We start from the raw sequence: 16,320 nt of genomic DNA on the forward strand, positions 1-16,320 counted from the left end.
TAGTGAGATCCCAGGGAACACTCAAGACATGTCGTGGCCCTTAACCTTTATTACTGTCCTGAAGATTGTTCTCCAAATATCATTTTTTCCTTAAACATGTCCTTTTAAAATTATATAACACTTTCTTTTATCATAAAATGGAAAAAAATCAAGCTAATTTTAAAAAAACCCTAATTAATCCATACACTGCAATAGTTATTTTTGTACACCATAAAAACAGATCTGGTAGCAAGATGGTCCTAGCCAATCAAATAACATGGGGAATGAATGGAGTACTTTCAAAGAAGGCAGAAATAAAGGAATGCAATCCAATGAAAAGGTAAAATAAATGAGAGTTCAACAGTTGTAATGTCAAGAAAGCATCCCTGTTTATCACTCCTAGAAATAATAAGAAAGTTGGAGAATAAAGGCAAGGCTGCCTCCTTCTTCTTTATAAAATGTATGCCTGCCTTAAACAATTTTTGAAGTCAACCAAGATCATTTTCTACTAATGGACTTTCAAAGTCACCGGTCCACTCTCCCTGAGGTCATGGCCAGTGGGAAGGTGCTTCCATTAAGTATCACATCTGTGTATCCTCATTTCTAGAAAAGGCAAAATAAAGAAGGGTCCTTATTATGTACGAGAACTTGGCAGCACGGTGTCCTATCAGTTCTCAAGAAGAACACAGAATTGGGATGAACTGTCTGATTACCATGGTAGAGTATTCTGTCTGGTTTTATATCCTTGGTCTAATTTTTTTTTAAAAAACTGGGGATTGAACCCAGGGGCACTTTACCACTTAGCCACATCCCCAACCCTTTTTATTTTTTATTTTGAGACAGGATCTCTCTAAATTGCTTAGGGCCTCGCTAAATTGCTGAGGCTAGTCTCAGATTTGCAATCCTCCTGCTTCAGCCTCTCAAATTGCTGGGATTACAGGTAGGTCCAACTTTATCAGCATTGTGACCTAGGGAAATGTAGAGAAAGTTTTTTTCATCTGAAAACAAGGGCAATGTCTCCATGTGGTACAGTGACTAGCATGCTGGAAGAACTTAATAAATTGTTGATATTATTTTTCTTTTTCCCTCAGAGTTAATAACCTGTCTGAATAGTCCAGTGCTGGATAAAAACACACAAGACATTTCCCTGAGGAAGTTTAAAATCTACTTTGAGAAACTAAGGAATACATTTTAACACAGAGGTATGCTGAGAGAAAAATGATTAGTAATTGGGAGAAGTAGAATATAAGGTGGACCTTAAAAGAATTAAAACTGGCCGGGTACAATATATACTTGTAATCCCACCCATTTAGGAGGCTGAGGCAGGAAGATTCAAAATTTGAGGCCAGTCTGGGCAATTTAGCAAAATCCTGTCTCAGAATAACATATAAAGGGCTTGAAATATAGCTTTGTGGTAGACCACTTGCCTAGTATGCATGAGGTCCTGGATTAAATTCCCAGTGGTGAAAAAAAAAAATCAGGGGCTAGGGATATAGCTCAGTTGATAGAGTATCTGCCTCGAATGCACAAGGCCCTGGGTTCAATCCCCAGCACCAAAAAAAAAAAAAAAAAAAAATCAAACTAGCAAATGACAACACTACTCTCAAAACAGGAGAAAAGCATGAGTAAATATGAAGAGGGGCAGGGGAACCCATACTCAGGGTAGGGGACAACTACACAGAGACAGCATGGTGGCTACAGAGGTTTCCAATTTTCCATCTGCTGGACGAATTGAAAACAGCTTCCTGAAACTTTGTCTTGGGTAATGGACCTAATTTAATGGGCAATATAGAACTGTTAAAATAAGAAACACTGTTAAAATAAGAAAGAACTCTGGTGGCTTAGTTCAAAAGCTTTGGGAGCTGGGAGAGAACTTCATCCCTCTCTATAGACAAGGAAGCGATGGGACCTTGGTTAAGCATGACAAGAGTACTGAGAGGCTTGGAGAGAGGCAACAAGGTCTATTCTTTTGACAGTGGGCCTGAAAAAGAAGGAACATAGCTAAGAGATCCCATAAATGAAGAGTTGATAGATGTGACGATTTCAGGCACTGGAAGAATAGAATAGAGATCTAGCAGAACAGGATGGCAGGGCTACCGTCAACAGAAAAGGAGATTAGGGAGTAGAATGGTTTGGGGATCAGGCAAGTCTGGGTTTTACCTTGTTGAGTTTCTAATGATACATGGAACATCTGCAAAGGGAATGTGGAAATTAGAAGGAGGGCTTCAATAAAGTTCAAAATGGCATAAAGGGACCAGAGTCATCACAAGAGTGGTTTAAAGACCAGAGACTGGGGACAAGACCTCATTAGACACTCATGAATAAAGGACAGAAACGGGGGGAAAAGTCCAGAAGGAGGGAAATGGCTGGGTGTGGTGGCACCCACTTGTAATCCCAACTACTCAGGAGGTTAAGGCAAGAGGATCACAAGTTGGCAATTTGGAAGGATCCTGTCTGAAAATAAAATAAAAACAGCTGGGGATGTGGCTCAGTGGTAAAGAGCTTGCTTAGCAAGCATGGGGCCCTAGACCACATGTCCTCATGTGGTCTAAGCCTGTGAGAAAGAGAAATAATTGACAGGTCACAGAATCTTAGAACTAGGAGACAAGGTCCAGTCTGGCCACGGTAAGCCTTCCAAGGTTTCCATGGAGCACCACGGCTGCAGACCTGCAGTGAGTGAGTAAGGAAGAGAGGCATCAAGAAAAGAAAACTCTCCTTCCCTGAAGAAAGACAGATGGCCTTAAGTCCCCCCACAGAAATCTATCTCCCTCTTGGTACTACTAATGGGAAACAAATCTTCCCCCTACTTTCTCCTGACAATCCTTCAAATATTTAGAATGTTGCACTCAACATTTAAAGCCACTTCCTGTGGTTTACACCCCATGGTTCCACCATGTATAGCTCAGTGACCTTGGGTAAGATTTTGAGCTAAGCTTGGTTTCCTCATCTGTGTATGAAGGGGTAGTAAATAACAGTCCCCTCCAACTCAAACTCCTTATGAGGATTCAATGATATAATATGCAATTCCTTAGCACATGGAAAGTACCCAGTAAATGTTTACTATTCTCATTATTGTCATCACTGTTAACAGACTCCTCCAGCCCTTCAGCTGTCCCCTATAGGATCTGATTACAAATCTCTGCCAGCCTGTTCTTGAGTGTCTTACTGTGCTTGAGTGTCAGTCTGTCTCTATCTTTTTAAATGTCTGGAACCCAGCTGAGCTAATGATAAGGCATAAGGGGGAAAAAAAGGAGATATTTGAAATAATGCAGCCTAAAATCCCATTAGCAGTTTTGGTGGTCCCATTGCAGTATCGGTCAATTCTTATCTCTTGTGCAGCGAAGGCAGATGTTCCCCATCCGTGTTGGATCTTTACTCATTCTTATTAAATTCCACAATGTTGTACTTGGCAATGGGTTCCTGCCTATCAGATGTTTTTAGATCTTGATTCAGTCATCCAGTATAATTGTTCTTCCCAGCTTCCTGTTCCATGTTATTAAAGATCATAATTAGATTGTACAATGATTTTTTTGATGTACCCAAAATATAACAATTCCAGAAATTAGTCCTTAAATTTCTTCTGTGCAATTCTTCTTAGAGGCAAAACAACACTATTTCATTAGTTAGGATATCTTCATCTACATATAACAAAAACCTAATTCAACTGACTTCAAAAGTAAGGGAAATTTACTGGTTCACATAACACAAAAATGGACAGGTGGGGTGGGTTTTAGGCATGATGTGATCAGGGCTTTGATCAGGGCCTCTGCAATTCTGTTAGTTCTGCCGCTCCCTTAGTTCAGTCCATAATCAGGTTGGAGTCCTAATGGAAGCAACATGTGGATTTTATATGACGTTCTCAGGCCTCTCCTCTGCTGCCCCTACGTTTCAAGGCACAAGCAAGGTCTTCTCCCCCTGGTCGTTAACAAGAATCTGACATGTTTTGCTTTGAACAACCAGAACAAAGCTCTGTAGCCAAAACAATGCTATGCATGGGGCCACAGAGTTACTACTGCCCAACCGTCAATCAATCATATCGGCAACATCCGCTCCTAGACCACATATATACACCAGAAATAAAACTTGTCTTTAAAGTATCTTTAAAAATATTTAAAAATTCAGATTTTGCTATAATTCATATATAGTTCTTCCAATTATTATGAATATAATTCTTTAGTTAGGAATCAGCAAATTTTTTCTCAAAGGATCAGATAACATATTTTATAATTTGTGAACCAAGTAGCAAAGGTTAGGTTATTAGGTACGTTTTTTTCAATATTTATTTTTTAGTTTAGTTGGATACAATACCTTTATTTATTTGTTTTTATGTGGTGCTCAAGATTCAATCCAGGGCCTCCTGCGTGCTAGGCTAGAGATCTACTGCTGAGCCACAATCCCAGCCCTATTAGATACTTTTTGTAACCACCTAAAAAGTAATAATTTTAAAATGTTTAAACCATTGCTAACTTGAAAGCTGTAAAAAACAACAACAAAAAACAGAGATAGCCAGATTTGGCTGCTGGGTTATAGTTTATCGACTTCTGCTTTAAAGAAATAGCTAAAAATATAACAATAATAAAAAGCAGATAAGTGACTTGGGAGCCTGAGACAGGAGGATCACAAGTTTGAGGCCAAAAAAAAAAAAAAGACACAAGTTTGAGGCCAACCTCAGCAACTTAGGAAGACTCTCAGCAATTTAGTGATACCCTGTCTCAAAATAAAAAAGGGCTGGGGATATAGCTTACTGGTAAAGTGCCCTTGGGTTAGATCCCCAGTACATTAAAAAAACGTGTAGATAAAAAGAAAGATTTAGAATTAAGAAAAAAAATATTTTTAAAAGAAAAGGAAAGTGTAAAGAATGCTTATGATAAAATTTAGCAAATTTTGAGATGAATTTTTCTTTGCCCTAAGAAAAGACACTGCATTTTTAAAATGTTTTTATTAGTTATTGATGGACCTTTATTTATTTTTTTGTTTATAAGTGGTGCTGAGAATCGAACCCTGTGCCTCACACATGCTAGGCAAGCACTCTACCACTGAGCCACAAACCCCAGCCCCAAGACAATGCATTTTTAGAATTGGCTTAAGTTTTGTAGACTCAAGGCAGGTTGAGGGGAGCCACTATGAATGATTTACATCCATCCTGGAGCAGAGAGGCTCTGACCATCACTACATCTTGTAGTAAACTAGACATTGCCCCAGTCCCAGAAGTTTAAGGACGTGTCTTCAGACGTATGTGTGTCGCCCTATAGCTCCTGGGGTTAAATTACACTCACCTGTCCTCTGTAACCCTGACCCTTCTGACCTTTTTTGGATGACTTTCTAAGAAATAGGGTCGTCCCCCCCCCCAATAAAAGCTCACTTCTGAACCTGCTAGCTGTCTCTCACCTGCCTCTCGTGACTTTCTCTTGCTCTCCCATTTGGGGAGCCTGAGGCCAAGAGTGGAGAAGGTAAAGTTTAAATTTTGTTTAAAGGTAAAGTGTGTGTCTGTGTTTTATTTGATGTCCCTGGAAATTCACACAAGAGACCTTAAGTTTGGCTACCCACGCGGGTCGGGGGCAGCAGCAGATAGTGAATATATCAGGCTTTGAAGACACATAATCTCTATGACAATGACTCAACTCCCAAGCTACTTAATTTACAAAAGCAAGTCATGGGTTGGATCTAGCCCAGGGACTTAGTTTGCTGACCTTTGCTTTACAGTCTCTTTGATACTTTTTGACTGCAATTTGGAAATGTTACCACCAGGGGGTGGTCATTCCTTCAACATGTCTTCATGGCTCAAAGAGCCAGATACATTTTCCAGACAAGATTAGCACTCTTTCTTTTCTTTTTTAAAAAAATATTTATTTAGTTGTAGATGAACATACAGTATCTTTATTTGTTTTTATGTGGTGCTGAGGATCGAACCTAGTGCCTCACACTTTTGAGGCAAGCACTTTACCACTGAGCTACAGCCCCAGCCCCAGCACTCTTTCTTAATAACTAACCTTAAAAGCAGAATTCTACTTCAACACAAACACAATGTCAAAGAATGTGATTTTAAAGGGATTTTCACAAAAATTTAAGAAAGGCCTCCAAGGTACTTATAGCATTGGCCTATGGCCTAAGATAAAACATACATACATGCTAGTGCCTTTTTCGATAATCATTACTAGCTATCATTCAAGGTTATTTATATAAACTTGATTAAATATAGCTAACCATGCTAACTCAGTTAACTGTAAATTTCCTTACTTAGAGTAAAGGCACAGTTTATGCTTCCCTGAACGTTTAAGGCTCCATATTTTCAGGGCATCCCGTGTGAAAAGGGGAGCCATGAGGACTTCAGTACAGGGAATAGTCACTGTGGAGACTGAGGCGTTAGCAACTTCCATCTCAGCTTTCCAACCTCAGTGGCCGAGCATGTGCTCCCCACACATGACCCTCTGCCACCAGTGGTCTCCCTGCCCAGGCTCCTGGCTCCCTAGTTGTCCTTTACATTGCAGCTGTCCTGCTGAAAACCTCTCAGTGGTGATCCTTATTTTAAAAATGGACTCATGTGCCTGGGAGTGGCATAAGAGGCCATCAATCACATATCTGTAAGTTCCCTCTGTTCAATTCTATAGCTATCGCCTCAGGTTGCCTCCTGCCACCACCATGTCAATTCCCATCTCTAGTTTATTCTGCTCCTGATAAAAACCATCCTTTGAGAGGCAATACCCTCAGAATTTGGCCTCAGACCTCTAAACTCCCCAAACATTTTCTTCCAGGTCTCTTTTCATTCCTGTAGCATTAGAGCTAATCACTGAACAGTACTTCCAAACCTCTTGTGTGCATTCAGATCACCTGGAGATCTCATAAAAATGCAGATTCTAATTCAGCAGGTCTGGGGCCTGACGTTCTGCATTTCCAGCAAGTGCCCAGAGGATGCTGATGCTACTGGTCTAGGGACCACACATGTGTAGCAAGGACTGATACACTGTAAGCTCCCTGGGAACAGAGTCCATTCCTGTATCTCCCTACCCCCCAGCACAGGGCTTTGCTCATCAGGAAGACTTGAACGGAAACTGTCCAGTAAAGTGGGCTGCAAAAATCACTCTAGCCAATGCCTGTCTTTCTCAAATGGAATGTTTTGCACCTACGTCACCATTAATTTCTTAAAGGAATCATGACTTCATTGTTTATGAGAAAAATGACATATTTATTATTTTTTAAAGGCCAGGCAATATAAGAAAGTACAAAGATTTTAAAAAGTCATCCTGGATCCCATCACCCAGAAATAAACATTATTAATATGCAATAAACATAATTTCAAACATACTTTTGCATATATCCAGATAAAAAGACAGACTGAAAGAAGGGTGGGAGGGAGGGTAGGTGAATGGATACATATAGATGAAATCAGACCATACATATTATTTAAGAAAAAGGTATTAAGTATAAAGTTTGTTTGAATTTAACAAAGAAACAGAAATTGAGGTGAGACTGAAGGAATTGAAGAGCTTCAGATGAATGGGTCTTCACAAGAGATATTAGATTCTAAAAGATCTCTCTAAAGTTAAGAAAAAAAATAATGAAAGAATTAGGATGCTAAAATCATCATTTAAAAACTAACTTTCAATTCCAGACTATAATTACTTTAACAATCCATTCCATATTATGAAAGTGAAGGGATGAGTATTCACACTTCCTCTCCAGCACTGGTTTTGGCTAATTATATTACCACTAAGCCATCAAGGTTTCGGCTCCATCATTTTCGGAGTTGTTCGGTCTAAATATGGAAATAAACTGAATACTCACCACAAATGCTTTCACCATAGCTTCTTCATTTCTGAGTTCTGAATTCTGACTCATCATTTTGTTTCTAAGATTTTTCTAGAAAGTGCATGAGTAGTATATTTCCCAAGTTCATTCATATTTGAAAGTGTCACACTAGACAGCTGTCATTTTCCTGAAGGAAACTTGGCTTGTGACACAATTGTTGGGTTAACTCTTAGACATTTCTTAGACATTTCTCCACTATCTTCTGGCACTGGGTGATGCTCTAATAAAGCCAAAGACCAGCTTGCCTTTTTATTCTTTCATGTGGCTTGCCTGTTCACAGAACCATAGGATACCTTCTTCCATCCTCTTACCCAATTAACAACTGAGTATGTACTATATACTGGGTAGTGCTTTTAGGGTTGAGCATTGTTGGAAATGGCTTTCTGTGAATCATTCAATACCAAATTTTGTTGGGACACCATGTATCCATTTGAGCTTCAGATTTTTAAGTCTGTATTCTAGAAAGTTGTGTTTTGTCTTAATTTTTGTCCATTTGTTCTTCATTCTCAAAGGTAATTGTGAATATTAAATTAATTAATACACATAAATCTCCTCATGTGGGCATGTAATCGATAAGAAGAGCTCTTCTTTCTTTTTTAAAAAAGAGAATGGTTGCTTATCTATAATTTCTGTGAGATAATGGGAAACTCTCTGAACACTTTCCATGGTTGGGGAAGATACTACCTTTTGTGATGTGTTTTCTTCAGCCTCTCATTATGTCCTTTACATATCTGAGTTCTTGTCCAAGGTTGGTTCTTATCCTAATATAATCTGTCTTTATTTGTTGAAGCCAAACAGGATCCACCAAACTAAGGTACTCAGTACTTTGTTTTCTTGAACATCCAATCACCAGCTCTATTCTTTTGGTTGACTTGGGACTGTGTGTCCCTCCGTGTGTGTGGAACAGACTGACGTGACTCACAGAAAAGCCCCTTTACATGACAGGCCCCTTCAGTTCTAATCCAAACCTCTTCCCTCAAACACACACCAACCCCGCAGCTCACAGACACTGAGGAGAGCATGTCACCTCTGCCCCAGTAACTTCATGATCTCTATCTTGAATGGCATCCCTAGGGGGGTGTTCTCTCTCTTCCTGCGGCCTGCCCACATCCTTACAAGAGAAACCTGGTTTTTGCTCAAGATCTGAGGAGTCATCTTTACCCTCAAATTACCCCCTGTGTCCATCTAGATTTCATAGAATGTGGATGATCAGCTAGATTTCTTGGTTGCAATGTTCTAAGTATAAAAATCTAATTAAGATTTGCCACACACTGTCCTTGTCCAAAAAATGAAACACAAAACAAACAGAGCACTCTATAATGTGGATGTGGTGGCTTCAGGAACAGCTGGATCTAGGAATTTAAATTTATCATCCTTGTGCTTGATCGCTATCTCCATTCTTTGGTTCTGCTTGTTTACATTCCATTTCCCTCTCAGAGTCTCTCTCCAAAAGGCAGTGAAAAATGACAGTGTTGGCTTCAAGGCCATATCGTCTTTACAAGTTTGTGAATCTGGAGAAAGACCACTTTCCTCTAAGGCCTCTGAGTGATTTATGTGTATTGATTCATTTAATATTCACAATAACCGCTGGAGAACAGAAGAGATCAGAGAGGAATAAAAGCCCAGGGAGAAATATAGTGGGTCTGGCTTGGATTGTGTGCCCATCTCTGAACCAACTGCCATAGCTGGGAGAAGCTGCAGCACTCTGATAGCCAGCCCTGGGTGACACAGCTACCCCTGGGAAGGGAGTTAGGGAAGGCCGTGTGCGTCCTCATCCAAACGCGGACAGAGCAGGATTTACTGTATAATGTCAGGGGGCTTGCTCCCAGAGGGAAGCTTGCCAGGGCAGACAAAAATTTCAAGCCTGTACTACATTGTAAAGTTTGCTCCCTGTTTTATACCTTTTTTTTTTTCTTTTTTGCAGACATTTATTTCTCTATTTTTCATTCTTTGCTACTTTCATTGGGTTTCTGCAGAATGTTTTTGCTTTACCATATTTAACCTGAAGCCCACTTTATTTTTTATTCCAACAATACTAAGGGCATTTGGTAGTTTTAAAGAAGACTTTCAAGTCCTAGCAATCATTCCTCAATCTACAGTGAGGGCTAGGAGGGGATGGGAGTGGAGGAGCAATTATTTTCATTTAATAGACTAAAAATTGAGCCCCTAGAAGTGTTAGGAAACTGACATTAAACCGTTCAGCTATATCAAGAGGTTGAGAGGGAACCAAACCTAACTTCAGAGATCCTGGCTCCTAGAGAAGACTTCCACACTCTCCACAACAACTGATTGCCTTTGAGCTCTCCCAATGGGTCACATTTCCAAATCATGACAGTTTGAACAGCATTTATACAGAAAGTCTGAAGAGGCACTTAAGCAGATATATAAAGGAGCTCATCAGATCAGACCACAGAATGGACGGAGAAATGGATGGACGGAGAAATGGATGGACGGAGAAATGGATGGACGGAGGCTGGAGATGTGCACACATACTTTTTCTTAATGGCAGCTTTATTATTTGTAATTCATATGGAAATACAAAGTAAGAAGTAATGGAGTATTGCTGTGGAGCAGGCCTTCCATGCCTTAAATGAATCCCTAAATGGATACAAGGAAATTGTCATTAACTGGTGCACAGATTGAGGATGACAGTTCCATAAGTGTTTGAGTGTCTTCTCTTTTGGAAAGTTACATCACCTCCAATATCTTGTTTCCAGCAATACCTGGCTTTGGCAAATCCATTTTTCATCATAATGAGCATGAAGTCAAAATCCAGGCCATCCCGTGTCTAAATTATCCATATTGTAAATTAAGCGTGTACAGATCAGTGTAGTTTCACTGAAATAAACTGTTCCGCCCTCTCCTGAGTGAGAAAACCACTCAACACAAAGGACAAACAAGCCCAGAAGGACCCCATGCTGGGAGCAAGCATGTCCTCACTTGCTCTGTCCCCTCTGCACCATCTAGCTGTTCACGGTCCTTTTAACTCACTGTAATCTCCATTCTCTTCCCTCCTTTCTGCCAGCCCAGCTCACTGAGACGACTCTTCATTTCCCACTTTATGGTCTCAAGATGAAAAAATGTTAATTGAGGGTAGGGTTTGCACATCAAAACTGGGAATACTCCGTTGCATAGCGAAGATCATTTCTTGGAATTATTCACTTAAATGTTTACAAGAAACAATTATCAAGTGTCCCAGACTGATTCATAAATGTAATTAATGAGAGAATTGCTAAGAGTTTCCATTTTCTGGTTTGTTTTAATCCTACTGTATAAATTTTTTTTTGGTTGGCACTACTTCAACAAAATTCCACCCCAGGATGAAAGGAGGTAAAGATTCATAGAGTAGAAATGTTATTGGAAGTTGAACTTGCCAGGGTGTACTGCAAAGCCAGACACACTCATTATCCGACACAAGGGCTGTCCTCACAAAACAAAAAAAAAAAAGAAAAACAATTAGCGTTGCTGCCAACGCCTCATAATTTTGGACAGTCAGGAAGAAGTGCTTCCAGTTCCTAATGGATTTGTCCTTTGCTGTTTGTGGGATAAAATATGTAACTGAAAATGCCCTTGCTGTCCCAGACTGAGGAAGACATAATGAACTCTGGCTTGCCAGATTGTTCTGCAACATCTGAAGGTTTGCAAAAATAAATAAACAAATCAGACGGCTCTTGTCTGGTTTTTCTCGTCAGCTTTCATTACTGTAAGGATGGATGCAGCCAGATAAACGTTTCCTTTTTACTTTAGTACTGAAAGGAACACAAGTTCTCCCACTGCCTTTTATGTTGAAGCGCTGAGGTCCACAGCCTATTCTTATTCACCAACTGGAAAAGATTGGTCTGCAATGGCCAGTTGGATGTTTTGTGCTCCAACTCCCAGAGTCCCAATTTGAAGTTGTTCTCTTCCACTTAAGGAGACATTTCATTTTCCCCTTAATTTAAAAAAATGTTCTGAATGCAGAGCGACATCACGAGGACTACTAGGTTGCCTAATATAAATTCCGTGTGTGTGACATTCTTTAGGCTGTGTTAGCAGACAAGGTCAGCTCAGCTCAACTAACAAGCTGACAAGCAGACACTTTGGGGAACAGTTTTTAGTCGTACAAGTGTGTGAGCCAAAGTCAGACCCAAAATCTAAAGTGAGAGCAACATACGCTTGGTCTTAAAATGGCCCGTGGAATTTTATCTTGTTAAGCAAATTTGCACTGGGCAATTGTCCATGATGACCCAATGGAAAGTCCTAGAAGAAAATATCTTTAACTGAGTGACCCTGCCCAGCTCAAGACCTTCTGCCTATCTTAGCATCACTCTGCCTGGGACTGGGAAACAGCCTGCTCTCCCTCTTCAGCCTCCAATAATTCAGCCTTTTTTAGTAACACACCAGGGTAAAAATACACGGTCTATACAGAGAACACCAGTTTCTCCATAAGTCCTAAATATGATAGGGAAAGCACTTCTCATGGATGCTCTATCTAGGAATGTGGTATGAAATGAAGTAATTTCTAATCATTCGATTATGAGAGGCTAACAGAGGGATAGCACATCACAGGACTCTCCTGCTTTAACCACTAAATATTTAGTCCAAGTTTCTACTGGAGAATAAAATAAGTGTTCATGTCTGTGGTGTTAAAAACCGCAGACTAATCCAAAGGGAAGTAACGGGGCATTCTAGGCCAGTCAAAAATCCCAGATCATTCACAAAGAGAATGCCAGCTGTCACTCAGGGGGCTGGCTGGAACCGTCCAACCAAACCTTGTTCTGAAAACCCATGGAAGAAGAGTCGTGGCACCGATGAATAAAAGGGTTCCTAAGGATTAAAAAGGGAATGCTCTGCAACCAGTTCCATTCAGGTTTGAGAAGAAATCTCTCCTGCGCACACATTAACTTACAATGTGTTCATATAAAAGGAAAAGATTAAATTAATCATCTTTATAAGATAGAGAACAAATTGGTATTTAGTTATCTTGATCTGAAAATTAAATTAAAAGAGAATACTGACCCTCCACTTCCGAGACGAGATGGTAAGGATGTTGTTCCTTTGAACCCTTCTTGCTGTTTGATTTCTCTGAAGCCTCCATCATAAGTTAGTTGAAAAGGGTGGCTCTTCAAATGGCCAATGGTGTTTGAGTCTCTTAAATAAGTCCCATTTATTTCCACCATAGAGTTCCCCATCATGACCATTTCTTTGGATACCACGGTCTTCTTTGCTGCAATAACCAAGGAAACATTTTGTTAAGTATTCCCTTTTCCAGGAGTCACTACCTTTCAACATTGGGGCTTTTTGGTCGTCATTTGTTTGTTTGTTTTTTGGTACCAGGGATTAAACTCAGGGGCACTCAACAACTGAGTCACATCTCCAGCCCTATTTTTGTATTTTATTTAGAGACTGGGTCTCACTGAGTTGCTTGGCACCTTGCCATGGCTGAGGCTAACTTTGATCCTCCTGCCTCAGCATCGAAAGCTGCTGGGATTACCGTGTGCCACGGCACCTGGCTCAACATTGTTTTTCAGTTGAAGAATTTATAGAATTTTAAAGTTATACATTACTTGACCAAATCTAGACTTTTATGGTCAACGCCTTTCTGAACATACATAAGACTTCACCATGATTTTAGGTTTGACATCAATTCTGCAGGCAAAAATGAATAGGATGCTAACTCTGTTGGCTTAAGGTCTACCTGAAGGTAAACACTAGAGTTTAGATTTATGAACTACCTAATCCATTGATGTACTTCCATATGCCATAAAAATAACTCTTCTTCCTGAATTTGGCTTGTATTTTTTCATTTACAAAATACTTATTGAGTGCTTCCCTGCTATCAAGCACTGTTTTAGATACTTGGGTGCATCAGTGACAAAAACGAGATCCCTGACCTCACAAGGCTTACATCCTAGTAGGTATAAACAGACAATAAGCCATACACCACAATAAGATAAGTACACACACCTGCCCCCCCCCCAAAAAAAAAGAAGCTAAAGTGGAAAAGTGAAGAAAGATAAAGGGAAGTGGGGGTGTGGTGGAAGCAGAGAGCACTTTTGTTAGAGGGTCTGGTAGAGTGGGGACGGCAAGACCCTCAGGGCCATCAGAGGAGGAGGCACAGTGTTTCCACAGGGGACCAGCCAGTGTGGAGGCCTGAGAGCAGGATCCTGTCTGGGAATGGAGTGTGAGGGCAGAGGAGGAGGGAGCCAGCAGAGGGTGAGGCCTGGGCAGGGCCCAGGAATGGAGGCCCAGCAGGGTGCTGTCATGCCACAGAAAGGGGAGGCAGCCACACCTCCACAGGGCTTCAGAAAGGAATGAGCAGTGCAAGAAGGCATCCTGACTCTGAAGCGAAACACATATTGTGTTTTTGGATGCAGGTGCTTAGACTTCAGACACACTTCCTATCAGCAAACTGTCCCTAGGGATTGCTTATTGTCTATGCTGCTACTAGACTTGAGCCTGTGAGAAAACATTTGTCAAAGAGGAAGAAAAGCAAGTCTCCCACAGCACAGAGGGAGGCGTCGGTGAAATGAGCTTTGCATAGAAAAAAAAATAGTGTTTAACAAGTTTTTCCAAAGTAACTCAAGGTTCTTCTTCTGCACCTAATTAGTAACCAGTAAACCAATAAAAATTAATCATAACAAAACCACCTATTCTACCACTCTGACCAAGCTCCCTGATTTCAAAACTCAGAATTTGAAAAGCTTGAAAGGAACTTGAGAAATTGGCCATTCTAACCTTTGTTTTTCAGATGAGAAAACTGAAAACCCAAAGGGTTAAATGAACTTTAAGGGCACCAAGAAGGCCAGAAGGGGTGGAGGTGGGCTGAGCACAGGCTATTGGATTCCACCAGACCAGGGTTCAAGTGAAGGCACCCAAGAACCATCTCTGCCATGGGGAGGGGGCTGCTCTCTCACCTCTTCAGTGGATGCCGTATCTTGGGGATGTGGTAAGAATTCAATGATGTGACTTATATAATGCTAGCAAAACTCAAAACTTAGGACTTATTGTCATCGTTATTCTTCGAACCTAAGCATCCTGACTTCTAGTCCAAGGCTCTCTTCTTGGCACCATGCCACTTTAAATAACTTTACTAGTAAATTATAAAGCACACATCCTGTTTTAGATTGCAAGGGATTTTCAGCCTATTGTTATATTTTAGCATTTCTTTCCTGCATCCATTCACTCCATAAATGTTTATTAAAACTACTATATGCTAGGGTTCCATGCACAAGTGAGCCTGTGGTAACACAGAAGTCCTAGGCATCACAGAGTTTCTAGAAGCGGGGAGGTATCCAACTGTACTTACAAGTAGAGAAGCTGCACCCTCTATCTTCACAGTCTACCAGGGTGAGCTTGTCAGTTGTTACTACAATGTGTAGTGGAGAGCTGCCCTGGGGCTCACACTGACTCCTGATGGAGGTCCACCATCAAACTGAGCATTGTAGGACACTCAGTGTCTCCCTGGCAAATATTGTATCATATTGTTCTAATTCTCTAACAGGCCATGGGCAAGCTTAAACAAACAAACAAAAAGTCACCTGCAGCATCACCATGAAGGCAAAGCTCCCTTTACAGACGTTTCTTGCATACCTGCTACACACCACAACCTGTTAGGTTCTTGGGCTACAAATGGAGAAAACTGCTTTTCTTATTGGAGTTGCTCAATATAGTAGAGGAGACAGAGAGGCGGATCTGTAAGGAGATCAGTGTAGTACAGTGTGTGGCACCAGCCAGGTAATGAGGAGGCACAGAGAATGGAGAGGATTTGAGGGGTGGGAAATTGGTCAGGGCAAAATTCTAGAGGTGGTGAAGTATCTGGAAGGATGAGGAGGAGGCAAACAGAAGAAAAAGAAGCAAAACACTGGAGTCAAAGGCAGTTTCATGTGTGTACAACCCGTACAAGCAGGGAGTAGGGGCACCCTGGCTTAATGCTCTGCTGCTGCCATCTTGAAATTCTTTATTTTATAAAAAAAAAGAGTCTCCCATTTTCATTTTGCACTGAGCCAAAAAAATTAAACAGTGGGTCCTGCCCAAGGCTTGAAATAGCAGGCCAGATGTGGGAAATGTAAGGGGCGGGGGGTGTCTGTGTTTCTGGTGCACTGACTTCTAAAGGGCACAAGGAGAAGAGAGAGAAGGGCCTAGAACATTAGGTTGGGGCCAGATCACAACAGAGCTGTGCATGCAAAGGAGCTGGGACTTTATCTGCTAGACCAAATTACAATTCCACCAAACGTGGTCTGCCTCTGGTTCTTGTATAACCTATGAACCAAGAATGGTCTTTATAATTTTGAATGGCTAAGTGGTGGGGAGGATCAAAGGAAGAATACTTTATGATAAGTGAAAATTATATGAAGTTCAAATTTCAGTGGTTATAAATCAGGCCATGGCTGCTTCCACACTCTAATGGCAGAACTGAATAGGTTGTACAGAGACCACATGGACAACAGGGTTGAAGATATTTACTATCCAGTCCTTGACAGAAAAAGTTTGCTCACTTCTGTGGAAGGCTGGCATTTCCCAAACTGTGTTCCCAAGAGAGAGATTTCAAAGTCA

At 40.8% G+C, this 16,320-nt stretch overlaps 1 protein-coding gene across 5 annotated transcripts in view; it reads right to left on the reverse strand.

Annotated features, from left to right (window-relative positions):
- The window catches only part of Armc2 (armadillo repeat containing 2), a 117,208-nt gene that overhangs the window by 79,466 nt on the left and 21,422 nt on the right, over window positions 1-16,320 (reverse strand). For all 5 annotated transcript variants that reach the window (XM_005330148.5, XM_040283181.2, XM_005330149.5 and 2 more), the window contains one exon: window positions 12,784-12,991. In XM_005330148.5, coding sequence (XP_005330205.2) covers window positions 12,784-12,991 — 208 coding nt within the window. The remainder of the gene's footprint in view (window positions 1-12,783; window positions 12,992-16,320) is intronic.

This window comes from Ictidomys tridecemlineatus, chromosome 8 (genome assembly GCF_052094955.1).
Source record: "Ictidomys tridecemlineatus isolate mIctTri1 chromosome 8, mIctTri1.hap1, whole genome shotgun sequence".
Taxonomy (NCBI): Eukaryota; Metazoa; Chordata; class Mammalia; order Rodentia; family Sciuridae; genus Ictidomys; species Ictidomys tridecemlineatus.